Here is a 24764-nt window from a genome sequence, read left to right as displayed (position 1 = left end):
CCATCATAATGTGCAGGCAATATACAGTTAAAATATATGAAAGATTAATTTGGCTCGTTTTGAAATATTGAAAATTAAAATTTTTAAACCGCAGACCCCATACGGCGCGGATTCAATTTCCGTATATTAGACCAATAAAGTAGTACACTGGTATGCTTATATATAGGGTACCAAAATAATGTGCAAACAATACACTGTTGAAATATATAAGAGATTAATTTTTGGCTCTTTTTAAAAGATAAAAATCATACCTTATAGCCGCAAACTTATTAAAACTCAAATTCATATTATGTGTATTAAATGAAAAAATTTGTAGGTTCGAATCTATTTGGTACAGAAATAATCTGCATATAATGTACTATTAAAAAAACAATGAATTAATTTTTGGCTCTTTATAAAATATTAAAAATCGATACTTTATTAACGCGAACTTATATAACGAAGAATTATACTATGTGTATTAAACGAAAAAATTTGTACGCTCGAATCTGTTTGATATAAAAGTAATCTGTATAAAATGTACTTCTAAAAAGAACAATTGGTTAATTTTTGGCTCTTATTAAAATATTAAATATCGATACTTTATAACCGCGGACCCTATATAAAGCAGAATTATATTATGTGTATTAAACAAAAAAATTTGTTCGCTCGAATCTGTTTGGTATAAGAGAAATCTGCATAAAATGTACTATTAAAAAAAATATTCGATTAATTCTTGGCTTTTTTTTAGAATATTCAAAATCGATACTTTATAACCGCGGACCTTATATAAAGCAGAATTATATTATGTATATTAAACGAAAAAATTTGTAAGCTCGAATATATTTGGTATAAAAGTAATCTGCATACAATATACTATTAACAAAAAACAAGCGATGAATTCTTTTTTTTTTATTATATGTAAAGATGAAACTTTGTAGCCGCGAATCCCACACAGACTTATATTATGTATATTATATAAAATAATTTGCATGCTCGTATTTATTTAATATAAAAAGCCAATATAATTTATCGCTTGTTTTTTCCAATAGTACGTTGTTTGCAGATTATTTTTATACCAAATAGATACGAGCGTGCAAATTCTTTTATTTGATATACATAATAAAAGTTTGCGCCATATAGGATCCGCTGCTACAAAGTATCGATTTTTGATATTCGAAGAATAGCCAAAAATTTATTGCTTGTATATATTTCGATAGTACATTGTATTATATATATAAAAGTTATCTGTGCAAACAATGAAATATATTATTCGAGTTTTAAGTAATAAACATATTATTTGTAATATTATATTTATAACATTTTTAATTTTTATAACATATTTTTATTTTAAAATTTAATTAGCAAATTAACGCTTTAATTATCTGACTTCTGTCAAAAAATGTAAATCAAATTTAAACAAACTTTATATAAAAATATAATTTTTATAATATCATTCATTTTAATATAAAATTAAAAGAATGGCGCGCGTCGCGCTTGTGTTGTTCTAGTCTTATAAACAATGCAGTTTAAAAAAATGTTTTTATTTTGCATACCTCACAGTTGCCCCGCTATCGCCCGATGCCTCCATGGGCTTCCTTTTCCTCTCTTGGTCCTTCGTAGCACTCATGACACTCGCGAAAACACGAATAATTACGATTGTCCGACACTTTACACACTCCCGACACGCGAAACTTTACACGGCACTCTCGACACGACGCGCGAATCGCACTGGTATCACAATGCTACCTGTAACAAATAAAATACATACATATATTAGAATAATCTTATTATTTTGCATTATAACATACACAATATAAATATAAATATGTAAGCTAGAATATTTAATTAACAAATTTTCACTTATTAATATTTCTTGACAGAAATCAGCTGATTAATGCGTTAATTTGCTAATTAATTTCTAAAATAATAATATGTTATAAAATTCAAAATATGTTTTAAATAATATGTTATAATACTTTATTAAACTCGATTAATATTTTTGACAGTTATCAGCTGATTTCTGTCAAAAGATATTAATCGCAGATAAAGCATTATAACATATTATTTACAACATATTACTATTTTAATATTTTTAACATATTATTATTGTAAAATTTAATTAGCAAATTAACGCTTTATTAATAATTTTTGGCAGATATCAGCTGATTGAAAAAGCGTTAATTTACTAATTAAATTTTAAAATAATATGTTTTAAAAATTAAAATAATAATATGTTTTAAATAATATGTTATAATTCTTTAAACTCAATTAATATTTTTGACAGTTATCAGCTGATTTCTGTCATAAAATATTATTCGAGATAAAGCATTATAACATATTAAACGCGGAAAAAAGGCAACAATATACATTTCGAGATTTTCGAGAGGACTTCGAGACTTTCGAGAATTAATAATATGCCTTTTTTTAGAGAGGGAAACGCGTTTCTTTTTCTTGCCAAGATAGACATGTGTATTAAGCTGAGTGTGAAATACAATACATTTAGAGAACGTCATGGAATTACATCGCATTATTATTCCGTGCACAGTAGTTACAACTGCACGGAGACGCGCGAGGCACAAGATATCGTCTTCGTCGGCTCATTCTGACCTTAGGCAAGGTTTAAGAAACCTGTTTCAAACTATCATCATTTGCATTTCCTTTATCTGATATCGTTGCGTCGAAAAAAATACTATCTTTCCGTACCTGCGACCGAAACTTTTGAGGTGAAAACAACTTAATCTACTTGTTAGAAGAAACTCTGCAGTTTATACATATATATACATACATTCAAATAATAGGTATTTATAAAGTATCACTTGAAATAATAAAAATAATAATATATATATATATATATATATATATATATATCATACATATCATCTGTTTTAAAATATTGTGTAGAGCTGCTTTCAAAAAACTTTTTTTTTAATTGTTTTATATATCAGATATATTAAATATATATATCAATTCCACAAAAAAGAGAGAGCAATTATATAAGAGAGAATTCTCTCTCATATATATTAAAATTCTCTCTTCTATATATTAATATTTATATATATATTTAATAATTTATATATATTATAATATATATTATACATATTATATATGTTATATATACATATAACATTTATATATATTATATATATATATATATATATATATATATGATTAAATATTATTTATATGTATTATTTATACACTGACAAGAATTTTCTCTTAGAATTTACCCTGAAAATCATGGTAATCGTGGGACAGACTTATTAATTGCATAGTAAAATTAATCAAACATATTTTATATTTTATTGTGATAGATATATTATTATTTTTATTGTGATAAATATTAATAAGAGAAATTCTCATAAAATTCTTTCCATACCATATTGTCCCATGATTACCATGATTTTCAGGTTAAATTCTAAGAGAAAATTCTCTCCATGGTGTGTGTGTATTATAATTAATAGATTTAATATATTGCCGCTAAAACTTTAAGAATAAAGTATCCAAAGTAGAACGCGGATGAAAGAAGTTAATCATTACACTCACCTCGATTAATCTACGTAGATCAATCCGAAGCCAAGATTTCTTCATCAAATCTGAATTTAAAAAATCGAATAAAACTACATTCCGTCTACCGATGGCAGCACTGACCACCTGTCATTGCGACGCGACCTGTGACGTATCACTCCATTCACCGATTATCATGCGAGTGATTCGCCGTGAATGGACTCCATTGACAAGCGGTGACGTCACGCTGAATGAACCGAGCAACCGAAGCTGCCACTAGCGCCACACCACGGTGAAGAGAGGCAACTAAGAGAGTCTCCAAATAAAATATCCCATAACCTCGCGATACCCACCGCAGATTTCTGTCTTGACAGAAGACGATGCACGCTGAGCCGTTGGTGCGTGCGTGTTGTGCGTCGTCGCATAAATTTCGCAGGTGGTGATTTTTCGGTGCTGCAACGAGCGCGAGAGGAGGCCCCCCCCGAGGTAGGTGTGCGCCGGTCGGCATCTCCGAGAAGTAGAGTCCGAGAGGGGCGTAGTCCGAAATCGAAGGGGGAGGAAAAAAAAGGGCCCGCGATATCCTGCGTGGAGTTTCGTGCTACCCTATCGTGAGAAGATTACGAGAGAAGGCGCACATTTAGGAGGAGGGAAGGAGAGGAGAGGAAGGAGCGAGCTGGAGGAGCCATCGGTTTGACAAGAGCGGATACGATGTCAGGTCGCTTCGAATCGAATTCGAGCATATCGTGAATTTGACAGTTGACAATTAGAGCACACTCGAGGGATTTAGACGGCATTCCGATCGACGAGAATCCAATGTGCAATTCGGCGGACACGTCCTACGTACAAAAGTTGGGTTATCTGCATCTTGGGGATGATACCGCGGACACCGATGGTGCGACCAGGGTCTCGGGTTCCAGACCCGAGGCCCAGGTACCTATATCCAGGAACGCGATCAATAGGAACGACGTCAGAGGGTCTGGTAGGCCGGTAGGTGCTATCGAGAGCTTCATCGAGAGTAATTCTTCGGATATTTCCAGACAGGCAGCCGCCACCGATTACAAGTACGAGCGTGAAAACATAATAGCTGCTTCGCGATTCGCCACTCCTAAGCCAGTGGAGCAGATTAACGCGCTACAACAACAGCAGCAGCAGAATCAGATTCGTGGAGGTCATCAGCAGGCTCCTGTTTATGAAAATATAGACTATTATCCGCAGCAGAGTCAGCCGCATCCTCCTTATTACCATCCAATAGAGTCTAGGAAAAGTCCGAAAGGTAGTCCTAGAACTTCCCTGGTTGGCGATGCCTATGAAGCAAATTACAGGAAGGCTCAACCGCAAGTACCAGCAGGCAATCGTTATCAGAGTACATCGCCGGCAAAAGAATTGCCACCGTATGAAGCACCACCGGTATACGAAAATATACAGGAAGTACACTTCTCTGAGAGCATACAAAATAAGCCAGGACCTCAGGTACCGCCAAATTATTATCATCCAGCAAATATAAATGGTGGTGATTACGTTGTTATGACTGGAAAGGTAGGTCAATCTCAGAATCAACGCGGAATGACTCAAAGTTTATCGTACACTCAACAAAGGAGTGGAAGTATACGTGGTCAAAGTTACGATGCTTCAAGTTTACAGCGTTCGATAGATTCATCTACGTCTAGGTACTTACAGAGCTCATCCTCCGCATCCTCGGATCATCAGGCTGGAAGAAGCGCTTATGTACCTCCATCTGAGCTGCAACAACCAAACAGAAACTTTAGTTACACCTCCGATCAACAGCAACAACAATCTCCTAGATCTGGTTTACCGTATCACAGCGAATCTCCTCCTATACGTTTACCACCGGAACCTCATCATTATCGCGGCTTATTGGAAAGTACTATGAGTGGACAGCAAGGATATCGTACCACAAATCAAATTGATAATGGTCAACCTTCGCAATTTCGACAGGACAATCCACAGACTTATAAGCAGTATGTTGATCCTCCTTCGAGAACTGCAAATACTAATTTCACAGGAGACTCGCAGGCCAGAAATTCGCCAGTGTATGGATTCCGTCCAGGGGACCAGACAGCGTGTCACAATTCTCCATGCTACTCTCCAAATCGTACGCTGCCCCAGAATGAAAGAAATTATCATCACCAAGAAAATCGACCAGACTTTCCAGCAAGAAACTCCCCTGTTTACTCTTCAAATCGCTCTACGGAACATTTGAGATTAGGTACGCTGCAACAAAATGATAGGAACTACGTCTCAGATGTTTCGGATCTCCCAGCTACAAAGAGCTCACCTTTATATTCTCCGAGTCGAAGCGATCCTACCAGGGCCATTATTGCCAACAGTAATGCGACGAGAGAATCTCCAAAAACGAGTCCAACGCATGGGTGTCAGATGTCATCGGATATTACTTCGCAGAATATAATCAACTCACCTAGACATGGATTGCATCCTTCGTTCAACAACAGTTCCATTGGGAGTCCTATACGTGGACAGGTTCATGCTCCTGTCACCAGCGCTTCAACTACCGCCGGTGAAACTGACATCAACACTGGTCCTAGGATCACTAGTCTCCCTCCTGGCGTCACCAGCGGAGTTGCAGGACCTGTCCTCTTGAATGCTGGTGTACCTGTATTACAAAGGCCCTCCAATTCGGAGGCGGAAGAGAAAAGGTCCGTTAGTCCTCCGATCAAACCTGCACCTGGGAAAGGATTGTTGCCCTACAATGTCATTTCTAGACCTTCGGTGAGTCTATCGTTGCTGTATGTAAAGTTTCTGTTGAAAAGTTTTGCTCTTATTCTGAAAATTTTATATATAATATATTTTATATCTATTTTATATCTTGTATCATATATTTGTTTACTGCTGCAGATTTTGCTAAGAAAATAATCGGAGTAACGTAATTAATTCATCGCGTTAAGTGGGTTAAGGAAACGCATTGGCCATAATGTTACATAAGTCTTCTTATACCTTGGCTGAATGCCATGAAGACCTTATATATAAAATTCGTACAAGAGGGATAAACAATGCGCTGACGCGTCCCAAAATTCACCGAAGCGTAATCTTATCCCGCTGAAATTACATTCTCGTCGCAAACAATACAACTTATTTACATAAATTATCGATACTCATCAATGTTGACTGTCCAAAGATTTCTCAAAAATCAGTAATTTTTAAATATGTTTCTTCTGCGTTGTATGTAACTATGATCTCATTAATGCTCACTTTTAATCGCTCATTTTTACATAATGCTTGACCTATGTGATGATAAGATTGAAGCCTTTGCAGATAAACCTATATAAGCATTGAACGAAAACGCGATTCGCAATCGTTATTAATTTTTCTCTTCGCTTGTGCATTTCTTCTTCTTCTCGAATCTCCACAAAATTTGGATGTAACTACTTATAATTCCGTCCGAGGAATTCTTTCTTTCACGCACTCGGTGAATCATAGCCGGTAAATTGCTTGCCGCTTGCATTCGCTGGATGATATTTTATTCATGAGACGTTCATATTTCTGCGTGTTACTTTAACACATTTTCTGCCTTTGCTTTTCCCATATCTCTTTCTTGTTCTATCTATTGTCAGGAAATTGATAACGGCGCCTAGAAACAATAGCATTTCACAATATTTGCATGAAACGTTATGTTAAAAAGAAATAAGTGCATAAAAGAATATTACTTTATATGATAAATAATCCGAATAAGACGATAGCGGCTGCTTTTTATTATATTATATTAATTTATTATATTTATTATATTAATAATAAAATTATATAAAAGTATAATAAATATTATATAATAAATATAATTATATAATAATTATATTAATTTTTTCATGATTAGATTATGTGTGAAATAATAGTTTAATTATTTTATATATCAAATACATATGTATATGCACATATATATCGAATATATTATTATACATCAAATGTGTATTATTATTATTATTATTATTATATATCATATGTATATATGTGCATGTATAGACAACACTTGATACCGTTATTGATTGATGTGCTCTAATATGCAAATTACTTTTCGCAGGGACCAACGGAGGCGGAAAGGAAAATAGAGGAGTTGACAAGACAACTCGAAGAGGAAATGGAAAAACAGGAGGAGGAAGGAGAGTACTTCGGTAAGAAAATAATCTCCATTTCGAAAAAAGAACACTTACCTGGTGTTCCATATTCCTACGCGATAACGAACGATCCTAGGCGCAAGAACTGTCATTTGACTGGACGTTATCTTTCTCGGCGTATTCTATTTTTATTTTATTTTTACTCTTCGTTCCTCTTATCCTGCGGCGAGACAGAAAGGAGAGATTAACGCGCAACGCGATAATCGACACGAGGGAATCCATAATTTTAGCTATTTCTGGGAAACAGAGCGGAGGGAGGCAACACGTGACACCTTCGTGCCAATTCCCACGGTTTCGTTAGACCGGTTTCGGAAAACGGACTCGAGTTTCGGTGCGGATACTTTTTAGCGCGCGACACTTCAGCGTTGACATTCACTCTCTCTCGCGCGAGCCGCGTTAGCCTCCACCCACATATCTCTTCGCATCTCTCCTATGTATGTAAAGGGACGAGGGCGAGTATGCACGTGTATACGTAGGTGTATATATATAAACGAATAGGCCGCTCCCTCTCCTTCTCTCTCCTCAGTCACATATGTGGCTCTTTAAATGTGTTAAAGTAACACTCATACTATATGATACTGATAGATGTTGCCTCGATGTAACTAACATCTTATTTTCTTTGGCTTCCTCGAATACGCAACTCGCGGGAGTTATGTCTAATTCGGAATGAGAAAATTTAATTAATTACGCCAATTGGTTCATGAGAAACAAGAATGTTATGTAATAAATGAATTCTCGTGTGCTTTTCATTGTATATTGTTTAATATTTATATCTTATATTATACAGATATATTATATATTATATTATATATATGTTATATTATATATTATAGGTATAGGTGAAGATGCTTTGCTATTTTCTGAAAATATTAGACAAGCAATGAAAAGTGAAGAAGGATAATATATTGTAACATAACTCGATAACTCTTGGAAGAAGAATGTGGACGCAGCCTAACGCGCACAATAAGGAACCGAGCGGACAGGAACCTCGGTTGAGCGAAGTAATGTCAGTGGAGAAGTAGTGGCAGGCGTTTAGGCGAACGTAAATGTCCCCCTAGTCTCGCTCATACTTGCAGACGGACAACGCGTTCTCCGGCGCGCATACGTCCTATAATCTCGTTATAGATAGACCAGTCCGACTCGTTGGTCGGATTCTACTAGTCCGGCTAGAACTGGTCTAGCGAAACCGAATCGCGAAATTGAAACGTGGTGCATGAGAGCTAAGAGAAGTACATCCGCCAAGGGATGGCAGGGTCGCGATTGCCCATCGAGAGCTGTGAGTTCGGTCTTTGATGTCGAGTAGTTTTTGATTTATGTTAGAGAGATCGATTCACCCCTGGTGAATGTGCATTCTCGACTGCATCTGTCGACGCGTGTATTTTTAACCCTTCGATGGTGAACCTCGAGTCTCTTCGTGTTCTTGAACTCCGCATGTGCTTGTGCGGCGAATGAACTTCCAATTTTATTCCCTGAAGTAATAATTATTCTATCGTGTAACTCTTATATTTTGGGCAGATCTAATGTCAGTCTAACTTACTAGCTTGTAATTCATTATTCCACGAAGAATTTTGAGAATACATATGTTAAATACGTATGTCACGACGGAAGAATTATTATGTGGCTGTGAATTATTTTGCATGTTGCAGCATAAATGAAAATTTTACATTGAGATATTTCTTGGCGATAGGTATCTGTCATACATGCGGTGAGAAAGTGACCGGCGCCGGACAAGCTTGTCAAGCAATGGGCAATCTCTATCATACCAATTGCTTCATCTGCTGTTCCTGCGGAAGGGCGCTACGCGGCAAGGCCTTCTATAACGTTCACGGGAGGGTTTATTGCGAGGAGGATTATCTGGTACGTGAGCCGATGATCGAAATAAAAAAAAAAAAAGATTAATTATATTTCGCTCATAAAAATCTTGTATGTGTTTGCAGTATTCTGGTTTCCAACAGACGGCCGAGAAGTGTGCGATTTGTGGCCATCTCATTATGGAAATGGTAAGCGACGAGGTTCGATTGTTATCATCCGTAAGACCCTCATTATAAATTCAATAACGTTGTCTCTTGTCTTCCACAGATATTGCAAGCGATGGGCAAGTCGTATCATCCGGGCTGCTTCAGGTGTTGCGTTTGCAATGAATGTCTCGATGGTGTCCCCTTCACGGTCGACGTCGACAATAAGATCTATTGCGTGAACGATTACCACAGAATGTTTGCGCCCAAGTGTGCATCTTGTGGAAAGGGAATCACGCCGGTCGAGGTGTGCGCGCTAGAAATTAATTCACTTATTACATCATCGAAACATAATAGAAATTGATTCTCTTGTCATCTCTAGCAATAGTAGTAATATCAATCCATTTAGATTGTTCTTTGCTAAAAAAAAATATCGCTTATATAATAATATATATTAATTATACCGTCAATAGACTATATTTTTTTTCTGTAATTGTTTAGGGAACCGAGGAAACAGTCAGGGTAGTCTCCATGGACAAAGACTTCCATGTGGATTGCTACGTTTGCGAGGATTGCGGCATGCAGTTGACCGACGAGCCGGATAAACGGTGCTACCCACTCGAAGGGAGGCTTATGTGTCGTGCGTGTCACATCTTACGCATATCGCACCCGCAACCACAGCCGGTGTCGGCTAGCTTTGAGTATATGGGCTAAGCTACGTCGGTGCTTGAGCTTTTCGAACTGCGCACTTAACGATCATCCGATAATGAATCTATGAAAATCGATCAAATAAGATACAAACCATAGCATAGCAGAATAGGACACTTACGATTGCGCATGCGAAATTAAAAAGATACATAGATACAAGTCAGACTTTGCGAAGCATACATTCATATATAGACAAGAATTTATACATTTTACAAAAGATCTTCAATATAATAGTTATCATTGTTCACATATTATGCTATATGCTAACATGTTTGCTATTATCTTATCATGAAATGCCATTTATCGAATCAATACAATTAATACGCATCTCAATAATAGATAGTAAAAAATAATTGCAATCTGTCGCATGCTAAGTGTGTTTTTAGAATATCGAAAAATTATGCGATTTTAATTATCTCAATTTTTAAACGAAATGTCATTCTGACACAACTTTAAGACTGGATATTTAAGAAAAAAAACCGAAATCATTACACTGCCCGTTGGGATCATTTTTAACCGATAAACATAACGTATAGTTATGCAAGTACAAGAACATTTCTTTTTAATCGAAGACAAGAATCGATAGTCTAGATAAGTATATTTAATATATGCGATTTTTTATTTATTTAGTCAAGGTGTTCTTCTTTGCAAACACAGTAGTCTCATTAGGATGAACGAGTTGCGCAGGCAACTGTGATATAATAGCATAATAGTTATCCGTTGTTAAGCAACAATTCCATACTTTTTAGCATATGTATATATTCATCATATTTTTATCGTATCATAACACGAATGTATTATGACGGAATCTATCGAGATTTTTCTGCGAAAGATTCTTTTCCTCTATCTCGATCAAGTTTCATAATACTTTATATAACATTCATTAATAATATTTATTAGAAGAAATATATCGTCTCACTACGAAGAATCGCGTAATATTAAAGTTTATCGATATGTGACAGAATGTACTATAATACACTTCGAGAGCTATAATGCGTTTAATATTTTCGCGGCATAAGCAACGGAAACTAAAAAAATGTTTAAAATATGAAGAGATACGTAGGCGTGCTATCGATTAGTGACAATATTATAAAATATTGAAAGACGCACAACTCGAGCTGCCAAATAACTATTATTACTCTTCAGGATTAATAAACGTAATTATTCTATGTTACACTTAATAGTAATTAACAATAAGTGTAACATAGAAATCTTAATTACTTAGTAGTAATTAATTGTAACAAGTAGATAGTAAGTTCGCGCGAATTGTAGATAAAAATGTAATCCTATTTAAATCATATATACAATTATGTATAAATGAATCAATCCTTCAATAAAGACAAACTTTAAAAAAATGCATTTATTTTCTTCATCGTAATTGTAACACTTAAAAAAATCTATGTAACTCTAATATATTTATTTTGTGAAAAAAATTGTATTTAAAAAATATCAAAATTATTTCTTAAAAGAGATAGTATCTCTTTTGCGAGAGTGATCGTTAAATATGCTTACCATGAGATTACTATATTTCTTGATGTAGTTGAAATCTATTATAATACGTGTCAAGAATGCTTATTATTGCATATGGAAAAACAGATTGAATAAATAAGTCATTAAGAAACAATTTGATGCAGGAGATAATTTATCGTGACATAATTACATTTACAAAGAGAAGTATACATCGATATCGCGCGCGATATAATTAATCCCCAAAGCTACATCGAGCCCAATTCGTAAATCCGACATAGGTATATCTATGGTTTTGGCGGTTCCGTGTGTCGGTCCGTTTTACACTCTGCCTTGAATTTTGTCTTGTGTTCTGCTGCATATTTGTTTGACTGTACTGGCTACAACACGATTAAAGACAATTACGGAGAGAACACATTCCGCCACTGATGAAAAACTTGATCTAGAGTACATTATTCACGCGACAAGTATACTTCGCATAGAACAAAAGCAACAGAGATCAGCACGATATACTTGAAATTAATCGATAACCTACTCATAGTCTTGCGCGCAGGCTGCACCACGTGTGCGTGTAAAAAGAAGAACAGACAAGATGGATATTTCAAACATAGACACAGAGATGATTATATATTGAATATAGTTTATTTTTTCACTCTCAGCAGATGACATTGCACTTCGGATACATTACTCACCTCTGCTGATTGGCGTTTGAAGAAGGATGGTGCCTTTCCGTAGCCTAATTTGTTGAGACGTCTAATGGCCATTGTTGTTCCTCCTGTGATTTCATATATTAATTAATTATATTTAAAATTTATTTATAATTAATATTTAAACAATTATATAAATATTGTATAAAATATCAACGTACCCACAGTAACGGTGTATCTCAATGGAGTAAATATCTTGTAAAGTGCATAAGTAATTGCCCAATTGCCAGCGCTTGAATTACGTACTATATCTATATATTTTTCGCTAAAATTCATGTATTCCAACAGCTGTGCTATATCCACACCACTGAAAGCATGTGAGAAAGATTATATAATTAATATATAATTAATTGTCAAATTCAAAGAACATGTGTATGAGTTTTATTTATACGTACTTCCTAATAGCAAGGTAGAATATAGCCACCCATCCTATAGAAGTAATTATGTGCACGGGTATTAATATATGCCAATAATCTTTGGTCATTTGTTTCATTTTTTGGAATACTGATACTTTCTGTTGCGTCTGAGATTTTTGGCAGTCATCCTCGGGACTCTGCTTAATATCCGAATAGTGTGCCAAAGTAATACCATTCTTATTCACGCCTCGCCTCAAGATTTCTGATCTTTGATACGCAAGTACACTGTTTGCGAGGCCTAAAGAATTAGACGACGTGGCCCTGTAGCTATGATACCTTTCTGCAAAATGAAATAAATAATAAGCTTCAATAATGCACTTTGTTGATGTTTAATGTTTATCCAGATCTGAAACTTACCAGGAGGAAATGTCGACTTCCAACGTGTTGTATTGACGTGACACGTGTAACATGCGGACAAGGGAAGATATCTCGTCAGCAACGAAGGATTACATAAATCGGAGCTAAATCTCAATCCGCGGGCCAAGATTACATCCATTTTCGAAAAACACCGCTTCTACTCCTAACCAACAATAATAAAATTCTTATGCTTATGATTTGTCAGGTGTATAAAAAATGCTTTGCGTGTCGAGAACTTACGAGAGAAATTTTCAACCTTTATGGCTCCGATTCGTGTGTGAAAATATTCATATATAAATATATTCGCAAAAACACACCTTGACTCGATATATCACGTCATGCTGCGCATTGATTTCAGGTATTACAGCGAATAAAATCTCGCAAGTAGTGACATCTATGATAGAATATCAACGAGAAGCTATTTAAATATCACTGACATAAGCACCGCTGTCAAAATAATAATAGACATAATGACATATGAAATACTATCAATTGTAACCATTTTTTTAATTGAGAATTAGAATAAAGATTTAAAAAAATAAAAATACACTTCTCTAAAAGAGATGATATTCGAAAAACGATGAACATCCAGTAAGCCAAATTTCAAAACGTTAAGAAACACAAAACTTTTATACATATATGTTAGTATATAATTTAAATTAAAATAATACTTTTTTCATAACAAATATGATATAAGAAATTTTGTACATATAAATAAGTATATATAATTTTCGAAACGGATACAATCACTATATATAATCACTATATATAATCACTAATAACTAAAAGCTTTGCAAAATACAAGCAGTAAAGGGAATAAACTCCATAATTTAATTTTGTCTGCACTGTTTTGATACCATTCGGCAAACAATGCTGAAACAGAATGAAAAATTCCTATTTTTACAAAATACACTTTGCACTCTTATTGAATAGTACATCAATAAGTTATTAGATGGAATATTAATTATGATCGAACCTCTGTCGTCACGATTCGTAATCCAGCCGATCACAGGTTGCATCCTATTTTGTCGTTTTAACCACGCATTTAAAGGCTCAAAATATTTGAGCATGGCACCAGCGTCTATTCTATTCACTCTGCCTCTTGTCATTTGCCTGATAACATCTTGCCAAGGTCTAGAAGATCCCATCGACAGAACATCTCTGTATAAATACGGAAACAATTTTAGTAATAATAGAGTATTTATTTCCAATAAAATCGCTTTTTTATTGAAGTGATTTCGTTAACTTTTTGTACGTACGATAATAATCGACCTGCTTCTCGTGATCTATAAATATCGCAAGTGTGCAATTCGCCTGTGTGACCAGAAATCTCACACAATGATTGGAACAATTGAAATTGTAAGACAATGCTTACAAAATATCTAAAAAGTAAAATATAAAAATAATAGATTTCTTCTTATAAATGCTACACTGCGGTAACACACAATAAACATATTTATATATTATGCACCTACTTGACATAAAGATTGTCCGCTGGAATATGATATTTTGCTGCCGGATCAAAATTCCTTTCGGATCTAGGCATAGGTGGAACAATACCTTGATATTGCAATCTTAATTCCCACCAACGTGCTGTCATATCTTCCACACCATCGCTAAAGATGTGCCATCTCCACTTGAAAAAATTAAATGCATGCAATCTATGATTAATAAATTATTTTGTTATATATAAGAAAAAATAATTACTCAAAAATCATATCATGAAAATCTTCCGTAAACATAAAAAGTAACTGCTGTATATATATATATATATATATATATATATATATAATATTCTCATTTCGTTTAATCTAACAGAGTATAATTACGCGCGCGAAGCGAAGTTATATATTATTCTTTGATAATAAAATCTTAAAAGTTGCAACGCATGCATAAAAATTATTATTGCAATGCATGCATAAAAATATATTAATTAATTATGCAATATTTAAATTTTTAACAGAAAATGCGAACAAAAAATAGATAAAAATCAAAATACCTATGCTTCTATCAGACATGCAAATCTCTATATATCCATCACGCTGCGCGTCTCGCGCGATACTGATCATATGATCATGTAACATGTGATATCAGTCTCGTACGAGAATCGAGATCGAGAATCGAGAATCAGTCTCGCGCGAGCTGTTACGTCACAGTTCAGAATCTTGCGGTCAGTGGTGGGGATCAGTCTCGAGCAAGACGTGCAGCGTAGCGGACGCATGGGATACACGCATCTAATGGAAGGGATAGAAAGAGAGATATTCTCGCCGGGCTCCGCTTCACTCTTGGCTGTGAAGCTAGGTTTCGCCGTCAGGTGGCGACACCGCACCGCTACGCAGAGTCTTGCGGTCGATGGGCCGATGGACATCAGTCTCACGCAACACGTGCAATGCGGTGGGCGTATGGAGATGTACGAGGCTAATGAAAGCGCAGGTATTTTGATCGAAAGATTCTTGTAGAACAATCTATTTTTTTCGTTCACATTTCTGTTAAAGATTTAAATATTGAATGTTTATGCATTGCATAATTAATTAATATATTTTTACGCATGCATTGCAATAATAATTTTTATGCATGCGTTGTAATTTTTAAGATTTTATTATCAAAGAATAATGTAATACTTTGTTTCGTGCGCGTAATTATATTCGGTATACAATTATATTCGATTAGCTTAAACGAAATGAGAAAATATATATAAATATTTAAATATTTAATTATTATTTGTTATTAAATTACCTGATCAACTAAATAAGCAAACGGCATATAGGTCACTTTACGAAGAGCCATTAGCATTAGAAAATTTATGTTGCTATCATAATCATCCGTTAAATTCTTTTGCAATCCAATTTTATGCAAGTGTTGCGAAGTAAAAATAGATAAACCAATCGCATCGCTAACAGCTTCAGAAAATCCTGATTTAAAAAACTACAATTATGATACAACATATTAAGTTTTACAACGTGTGAAAAAAAATATACCTGGCATCGCCTCGTTTCGGAATAACAATGGATGATCCTTGTATTGTAAATAATATTGCAAATGTGCCATTTCGTAATGCGTTGATAATAAATCCTCCATCGTATCTCTGGTACACTGTTTTATTCTATAATTACGTAAAAGAGTAAATTTTGAAACCTATTAACTTTGCCATTTAATTTAATATTATATACAGAAAGCTAACTCTCAGAATTAAATATAAAATTAGCTTGTGATAAAGAAAACTTGGAGAAATAACAAAAAAGGGACCTGTAATCGATTCTGTTACAAAAATCCCACGCACTCGGAGTGCATTTAATTTCTCTGTCAATGGATTTTTCAAATATAGAAAATTTCCAGAATTCCGGCGGCATCGGCTTCATTCCGAGTGAAGTGAAAAACTCCTCCGCTATTTGGAACATCCTTTTTACCATGAAAACATTCTCTCATAACATTTCATATTTTATAAACTTATACAAGAGTATCATGTACTTCAGAACATAATACCTCATTGGAGTGATATTCTGAATCATTATATCCACAGTCACATCAAGTTTTCTGCTCGCCGGGAAAGGTTGCACCAATTCGAACAGACCTTCCCAATTTTGAGCCCACATATTTCCCAAAACGTGCGCCGGTAAAGGCCCGTCCTCTCGTATTCTGTCTCCATATCTTTCAATCAGTTTTGATCGCACGTAAGTAAAAAGATTCTTGTACAGCGGAGAGATAGCTGACATCACTTCTGCTATATTTTCTTCAAAATTTTCATCTTCAAATAACTCTCTCATCTGATCGCCAGCATCGGCAAAACCTAAAGAAAAAAAATTGTTAGCTTTAAATATATTCTTACAGAAAATTATATTATTTTATACATACTTTATATAGCAAGCTAAAATGCTATATTTATGTAAAGCCTTCCATACCGTTTAATTTAGCTGCTAGATTAGCCAATTGAACATATCTTAAATATTTATTTTGAAGTTGTGGACCAGTTGCTTCGTGCCAAGCATGCCAATAATACAATAATTCGTCATAGTCTTTTGATTGTGCCATTATTTTATTAATATCTAAATATAAATATAAAAATTATATTTATATTATATATTTACGCATATTTATCTTTTTTGCAATACATTAAATTAAATGACTAACTATCTAGATTCAAATTACACTCTCCATCAGTTTGTTTGTACGGACATACTCTGGCTTTAATATAAATCTCCTTCATCTCGGCTATTAAATGATGTATCTAAAAATTAAATACAATAACAATGCGTAAATAAATAAACGATTTCGTGAATATAATCGCAGAGAGCATTCATGTAACTGCACTTATCTTTTTAACGTTTTTATTTATTTATTTATTTACCTCATTAAACTTTTCGTCGGTCAAGGAACTTCGACCTTTTGTAACAATCATTTTGAGTTCCCTTCTTGCTAAAGGATCTGGTATTCGACTCCAAGCAAAAGTAATTGCTTTTCGCCAAGAAGCCTTTTCAAATTTTAATTTTAGTGTTTGTTCATCCAGCTGATAAAAATTATGTAAATGTTATAAAATATTTATAAACTATTTTATTAATGTGTATTATTATGTGTTGCTTTGTATTAATTAAAAAAAATCTGTTATACCATTTTTTGATGATTTGCATCAGTAACGTTTGTCGCGAAATTCCATTGAGCCATCGTCACTCTTGTGCACATTAACGAAGCTGCACTATCATATTCTCTCAGAAATAGAAGGGCGTCTCCTAGGTTTACATTGAGACCCTTTAAATGGTACATAAAGAAAAAAATATTTAAAAATAAAATATAATGCTTGAATATAATTTGTTACGTAATTTCTTAAATTTAATGTAACTAAATATGTATTATATGTAGCCATTAGGTAATCAAACAAAACATGTGTTCTCCTAAACTAAACATATTTAGCTATGTGAACCTAGCACCCGACTTTTTAAAAATTAATTTTTTTAAACGGAAAATGATAGCATTTTGTTTATAGTTGTTTGTAGTAACAATAATTTCGTTTGTAGTTTTATGAATTAATAAATAAAAATAATTTTTTAAATAACTCGCACTCGACATTGAGATATCGCAAATCCGCTTGCGCAGTTTTCTTTAGAATCGTTTGTAGTTGTTCGTAGTGATTTTCCTTTCGTTTGTAGTTGCGCGGTTCAAATGTTATAAACAATTGTTTATTTGTCCAAGAGGTAAATTTGTTAATTTTAAGGATATCGCAAATCTGCTTGCGCAGTCTTTTTTAGAATCGTTTGTAGTTGTTTGTAGTGAGTTTCCTTTCGTTTGAAGTTGAGCGGTTCAAAAGTTATAAACAATTGTTTATTCGTCCAAAAGGTAAATTTGTTAATTTTAAAGATATCGCAAATCCGCTTGCGCAGTTTTCTTTAGAATCGTTTGTAGTTGTTTGTAGTGATTTTCCTTTCGTTTGTAGTTGAGCGGTTCAAAAGTTATAAACAATTGTTTATTCGTCCAAGAGGTAAATTTGTTAATTTTAAAGATATCGCAAATCCGCTTGCGTAATCTTCTTTAAAATTGTTTGTAGTTGTTTATGTAGTGATTTTCCTTTTGTTTGTAATTGAGCGGTTCAAAAGTTATAAACAATTGTTTATTTGTTCAAGAGGTAAATTTGTTAATTTTAAGAATATCGCAAATCCGCTTGCGCAGTCTTTTTTAGAATCGTTTGTAGTTGTTTGTAGTGAGTTTCCAACAAATTGTTTATAACTTTTGAACCGCTCAACTACAAACGAAAGGAAAATCACTACAAACAACTACAAACGACTCTAAAGAAGACTGCGCAAGCGGATTTGCGATATCTTTAAATATAACAAATTTACCTTATGGGCAAATAAACAATTGTTTATAACTTTTGAACCGCTCAACTTCAAACGAAAGGAAAATCACTACAAACAACTACAAACGACTCTAAAGAAGACTGCGCAAGCGGATTTGCGATATCTTTAAATATAACAAATTTACCTCTTGGACAAATAAACAATTGTTTATAACTTTCGAACCGCTCAACTACAAACGAAAGGAAAATCACTACAAACAACTACAAACGATTCTAAAGAAGACTGCGCAAGCGGATTTGAAAAATCATAATAATTGACAAAGTTAGCTCTTGGACGAATAAACAATTGTTTATAACTTTTGAACCGCTAAACTACAAACGAAAGGAAAATCACTACAAACAACTACAAACGATTCTAAAGAAGACTGCGCAAGCGGATTTGAAAAATCATAATAATTGACAAAATTAGCTCTTGGACGAATAAACAATTGTTTATAACTTTTGAACCGCTCAACTACAAACGGAAGAAAAATCACTACAAACAACTACAAACGATTCTAAAGAAGACTGCGCAAGCGGATTTGCGATATCTTTAAAATTAACAAATTTACCTCTTGGACGAATAAACAATTTTCCGAGTCCGGCGATTAATCAGGGATAGAAAGTAGCACTGGTCAGCCGATTTCAGTGATTATCCGTCCGATATAAGCGACAATAGTAACGCGTCCGAACTCTTTTCATCCCTGCATCACGCTTTCATTCCTCGTTCGAATAATTTCGACAAATATCGCGATAATAGCATTAATAATGTTATTATTTCTTACAACAATTTTTTAAAAATTTTATTTACAAATATTTAAATAATAAATTCTATTGATAAAGTAATAAAATATTATTCGCACACGACGAGCTATGTGAACCTAGCACCCGACTTTTTAAAAATTAATTTTTTTAAACGGAAAATGATAGCATTTCGTTTGTAGTTGTTTGTAGTAATAATATTTTTGTTTGTAGTTTTATCAATTAATAAATAAAAAAATTATTTTAAATGACTCGCACCCGACATTGAGATATCGCAAATCCGCTTACGCAGTTTTCTTTAGAATCGTTTGTAGTTGTTTGTAGTGATTTTCCTTTCGTTTGTAGTTTAGCGGTTCAAAAGTTATAAACAATTGTTTATTCGTCCAAGAGCTAACTTTGTCAATTTTTAAGATTTTTCAAATCCGCTTGCGCACTCTTCTTTAGAATCGTTTGTAGTTGTTTGTAGTGATTTTCCTTTCGTTTGTAGTTGAGCGGTTCAAAAGTTATAAACAATTGTTTATTCGTCCAAGAGCTAACTTTGTCAATTATTATGATTTTTCAAATCCGCTTGCGCAGTCTTCTTTAGAATCGTTTGTAGTTGTTTGTAGTGATTTTCCTTTCGTTTGTAGTTGAGCGGTTCAAAAGTTATAAACAATTGTTTATTTGTCCAAGAGGTAAATTTGTTAATTTTAAAGATATCGCAAATCCGCTTGCGCAGTTTTCTTTAGAATCGTTTGTAGTTGTTTGTAGTGATTTTCCTTTCATTTGTAGTTGAGCGGTTCAAAAGTTATAAACAATTGTTTATCCGTCAAGAGGTAAATTTTTTAATTTTAAAGATATCGCAAATCCGCTTGCGTAATCTTCTTTAAAATTGTTTGTAGTTGTTTATGTAGTGATTTTCCTTTTGTTTGTAATTGAGCGGTTCAAAAGTTATAAACAATTATTTATTTGTTCAAGAGGTAAATTTGTTAATTTTATGGATATCGCAAATCCGCTTGAGCAGTCTTTTTTAGAATCGTCTTTTTTAGAATCGTTTGTAGTTGTTTGTAATGAGTTTCCAACAAATTGTTTATAACTTTTGAACCGCTCAATTACAAACGAAAGAAAAATCACTACAAACAATTACAAACGATTCTAAAGAAGACTGCGCAAGCGGATTTGCGATATCTTTAAAATTAACAAATTTACCTCTTGGACGAATAAACAATTTTCCGAGTCCGGCGATTAATCAGGGATAGAAAGTAGCACTGGTCAGCCGATTTCAGTGATTATCCGTCCGATATAAGCGACAATAGTAACGCGTCCGAACTCTTTTCATCCCTGCATCACGCTTTCATTCTTCGTTCGAATAATTTCGACAAATATCGCGATAATAGCATTAATAATGTTATTATTTCTTACAACAATTTTTTAAAAATTTTATTTACAAATATTTAAATAATAAATTCTATTGATAAAGTAATAAAATATTATTCGCACACGACGAGCTATGTGAACCTAGCACCCGACTTTTTAAAAATTAATTTTTTTAAACGGAAAATGATAGCATTTCGTTTGTAGTTGTTTGTAGTAATAATATTTTTGTTTGTAGTTTTATCAATTAATAAATAAAAAAATTATTTTAAATGACTCGCACCCGACATTGAGATATCGCAAATCCGCTTACGCAGTTTTCTTTAGAATCGTTTGTAGTTGTTTGTAGTGATTTTCCTTTCGTTTGTAGTTTAGCGGTTCAAAAGTTATAAACAATTGTTTATTCGTCCAAGAGCTAACTTTGTCAATTTTTAAGATTTTTCAAATCCGCTTGCGCACTCTTCTTTAGAATCGTTTGTAGTTGTTTGTAGTGATTTTCCTTTCGTTTGTAGTTGAGCGGTTCAAAAGTTATAAACAATTGTTTATTCGTCCAAGAGCTAACTTTGTCAATTATTATGATTTTTCAAATCCGCTTGCGCAGTCTTCTTTAGAATCGTTTGTAGTTGTTTGTAGTGATTTTCCTTTCGTTTGTAGTTGAGCGGTTCAAAAGTTATAAACAATTGTTTATTTGTCCAAGAGGTAAATTTGTTAATTTTAAAGATATCGCAAATCCGCTTGCGCAGTTTTCTTTAGAATCGTTTGTAGTTGTTTGTAGTGATTTTCCTTTCATTTGTAGTTGAGCGGTTCAAAAGTTATAAACAATTGTTTATCCGTCAAGAGGTAAATTTTTTAATTTTAAAGATATCGCAAATCCGCTTGCGTAATCTTCTTTAAAATTGTTTGTAGTTGTTTATGTAGTGATTTTCCTTTTGTTTGTAATTGAGCGATTCAAAAGTTATAAACAATTATTTATTTGTTCAAGAGGTAAATTTGTTAATTTTATGGATATCGCAAATCCGCTTGAGCAGTCTTTTTTAGAATCGTCTTTTTTAGAATCGTTTGTAGTTGTTTGTAATGAGTTTCCAACAAATTGTTTATAACTTTTGAACCGCTCAATTACAAACGAAAGAAAAATCACTACAAACAATTACAAACGACTCTAAAGAAGACTGCGCAAGCGGATTTGCGATATCTTTAAAATTAAATATAACAAATCATATCTTTAAAATTAAATATAACAAATTTACCTTATGGGCGAATAAACAATTGTTTATAACTTTTGAACCGCTCAACTACAAACGAAAGGAAAATCACTACAAACAACTACAAACGACTCTAAAGAAGACTACGCAAGCGGATTTGAGATATCTTTAAATATAACAAATTTACCTTTTGGACGAATAAACAATTGTTTATAACTTTTGAACCGCTCAAATACAAACAAAAGGAAAATCACTACAAACAACTACAAACGATTCTAAAGAAGACTACGCAAGCGGATTTGAAAAATCATAATAATTGACAAAGTTAGCTCTTGGACGAATAAACAATTGTTTATAACTTTTGAATCGCTGAACTACAAACGGAAGAAAAATCACTACAAACAACTACAAACGATTCTAAAGAAGACTGCGCAAGCGGATTTGCGATATCTTTAAAATTAACAAATTTACCTCTTGGACGAATAAACAATTTCCGAGTCTGGCGATTAATCAGGGATAGAAAGTAGCACTGGTCAGCCGATTTCAGTGATTATCCGTCCGATATAAGCGACAATAGTAACGCGTCCGAACTCTTCATCCCTGCATCACGCTTTCATTCCTCGTTCGAATAATTTCGACAAATATCGCGATAATAGCATTAATAATGTTATCATTTCTTGCAACAATTTTTTAAAAATTTTATTTACAAATATTTAAATAATAAATTCTATTGATAAAGTAATAAAATATTATTCGCACACGACGAGCTATGTGAACCTAGCACCCGACTTTTTAAAAATTAATTTTTTAAAACGGAAAATGATAGCATTTCGTTTGTAGTTGTTTGTAGTAATAATATTTTTGTTTGTAGTTTTATCAATTAATAAATAAAAAAATTATTTTAAATGACTCGCACCTGACATTGAGATATCGCAAATCCGCTTGCGCAGTCTTCTTTAGAATCGTTTGTAGTTGTTTGTAGTGATTTTCCTTTCGTTTGTAGTTGAGCGATTCAAAAGTTATAAACAATTGTTTATTTGTCCAAGAGGTAAATTTGTTAATTTTAAAGATATCGCAAATCCGCTTGCGCAGTTTTCTTTAGAATCGTTTGTAGTTGTTTGTAGTGATTTTCCTTTCGTTTGTAGTTGAGCGGTTCAAAAGTTATAAACAATTGTTTATTCGTCCAAGAGCTAACTTTGTCAATTATTATGATTTTTCAAATCCGCTTGCGCAGTCTTCTTTAGAATCGTTTGTAGTTGTTTGTAGTGATTTTCCTTTCGTTTGTAGTTGAGCGGTTCAAAAGTTATAAACAATTGTTTATTTGTCCAAGAGCTAACTTTGTCAATTATTATGATTTTTCAAATCCGCTTGCGCAGTCTTCTTTAGAATCGTTTGTAGTTGTTCGTAGTGATTTTCCTTTCGTTTGTAGTTGAGCGGTTCAAAAGTTATAAACAATTGTTTATTCGTCCAAGAGGTAAATTTGTTAATTTTAAAGATATCGCAAATCCGCTCATTTAAAAAATTTTTTTTATTTATTAATTGATAAAACTACAAACGAAATTATTGTTACTACAAACAACTACAAACAAAATGCTATCATTTTCCGTTTTAAAAAATTAATTTTTAAAAAGTTGGGTGCTAGGTTCATATACCTAACATATTTATAATTGAGGATAATTAAGAATAAATGTATATTTCCAGTAACCTACAGATGAGGCATAATAATACAGTATGATATTGCAATTACATTATTAAATGTACCAATTAATTGACGTTTGTGATTTTTCGAGCGTGACCGGTGATATAATTTTCGTGAAGAGATTGTAATCAAAATTCGAAACCTTACCTCCAAATATTTTCCATAAGCTTCCCCTCGTAATAGAAAAACGCAAAAAACAATGAGATTTGAAATTCGCACCATTCTCGATTGTAAGTTTATCGCTACACTAACAAGTGACATGATGAGCTTCGTCGTATATGCGTTAAAATGTCATTCATTCTCAAGTAGAATCTTAATCACAATGATGAATTAAAAATGCATTCATAAACACTTATATATTTAAATATTACATAATTGTTAAATACGACAATATTTTAATATTAATTTCAACACATCACACATTATAAATTACATAATAACGACACGATATTTATCCGAAAACTCTATGCAAACGTATAAATCAAATTTACGTCGGTCTCCTAGTGAAAACTATATTCCGCCCATAATTCAAATCAAATTCGGATAATGTCCAAAGTTTGAACGAAGTTGAATGATATTACGTCATACGCGGATCGACAATGTTTTTTTTAAATTTGTATACTTTAGAACGACAATCGATCACGTCGTCGTCACTCAGCGACTGGGTCGAAGAACCAGCGGCT

General features: G+C 33.4%; 3 protein-coding genes and 1 long non-coding RNA gene across 8 annotated transcripts in view; 1 reads left to right on the top strand and 3 right to left on the bottom strand.

Annotated features, from left to right (window-relative positions):
* Positions 1 to 3747, bottom strand: part of LOC145939379 (uncharacterized) — a 40434-nt gene extending 36687 nt beyond the window's left edge. Inside the window, exons 1-2 of the long non-coding RNA XR_014425820.1 lie at positions 3526 to 3747; positions 1536 to 1728 (exon numbers count right to left, since the gene is read on the bottom strand). This is a non-coding gene — a long non-coding RNA (uncharacterized LOC145939379). The remainder of the gene's footprint in view (positions 1 to 1535; positions 1729 to 3525) is intronic.
* Positions 3748 to 3895: 148 nt separating this feature from the next.
* On the top strand, positions 3896 to 10300 carry Jub (LIM domain-containing protein jub). Its single transcript, XM_083043638.1, has 6 exons — positions 3896 to 6234; positions 7538 to 7628; positions 9319 to 9488; positions 9569 to 9631; positions 9711 to 9893; positions 10088 to 10300. The coding sequence occupies exons 1-6, from the start codon at positions 4300 to 4302 to the stop codon at positions 10298 to 10300; spliced, it is 2655 nt and encodes an 884-aa protein (XP_082899764.1). The 5' UTR covers positions 3896 to 4299.
* LOC145939378 (protein FAM210A-like) lies at positions 10222 to 13638 on the bottom strand. 4 transcript variants are annotated; one of them, XM_083043641.1, is made up of 7 exons: positions 13482 to 13638; positions 13242 to 13404; positions 12864 to 13164; positions 12630 to 12775; positions 12454 to 12536; positions 12297 to 12315; positions 11915 to 12141 (listed from the first exon to the last, which is right to left on the bottom strand). In XM_083043641.1, exons 2-7 carry the CDS (start codon positions 13378 to 13380, stop codon positions 12083 to 12085), a joined length of 747 nt encoding a protein of 248 aa, XP_082899767.1. In that variant the 5' UTR covers positions 13381 to 13404; positions 13482 to 13638; the 3' UTR covers positions 11915 to 12082. The 4 variants fall into 4 exon arrangements, with proteins under 4 accessions (XP_082899768.1, XP_082899767.1, XP_082899766.1 ...); XM_083043642.1 differs by lacking the exons at positions 11915 to 12141; positions 12297 to 12315 and adding an exon at positions 10222 to 10358; XM_083043640.1 differs by lacking the exon at positions 12297 to 12315.
* Positions 13639 to 13984: 346 nt separating this feature from the next.
* Positions 13985 to 24715, bottom strand: LOC145939221 (angiotensin-converting enzyme-like). Of its 2 annotated transcripts, none has more exons than XM_083043441.1 (13): positions 24229 to 24715; positions 17847 to 17984; positions 17587 to 17745; positions 17370 to 17466; positions 17141 to 17284; positions 16725 to 17028; positions 16488 to 16640; positions 16220 to 16344; positions 15978 to 16153; positions 14717 to 14877; positions 14501 to 14623; positions 14218 to 14402; positions 13985 to 14135 (listed from the first exon to the last, which is right to left on the bottom strand). In XM_083043441.1, exons 1-13 carry the CDS (start codon positions 24340 to 24342, stop codon positions 14017 to 14019), a joined length of 1998 nt encoding a protein of 665 aa, XP_082899567.1. In that variant the 5' UTR covers positions 24343 to 24715; the 3' UTR covers positions 13985 to 14016. The 2 variants fall into 2 exon arrangements, with proteins under 2 accessions (XP_082899567.1, XP_082899568.1); XM_083043442.1 differs by having other exon boundaries at positions 13985 to 14114.
* Positions 24716 to 24764: the final 49 nt, after the last annotated feature.

The sequence above is a fragment of the Prenolepis imparis genome, unplaced genomic scaffold (assembly GCF_030444845.1).
Source record: "Prenolepis imparis isolate NDT839.2.m4 unplaced genomic scaffold, iyPreImpa1.0 SCAF_8, whole genome shotgun sequence".
NCBI lineage: Eukaryota > Metazoa > Arthropoda > Insecta > Hymenoptera > Formicidae > Prenolepis > Prenolepis imparis.
Note: the sequence above shows the minus strand (reverse complement) of the source record. Positions and strands in the feature narration are given on the sequence as shown.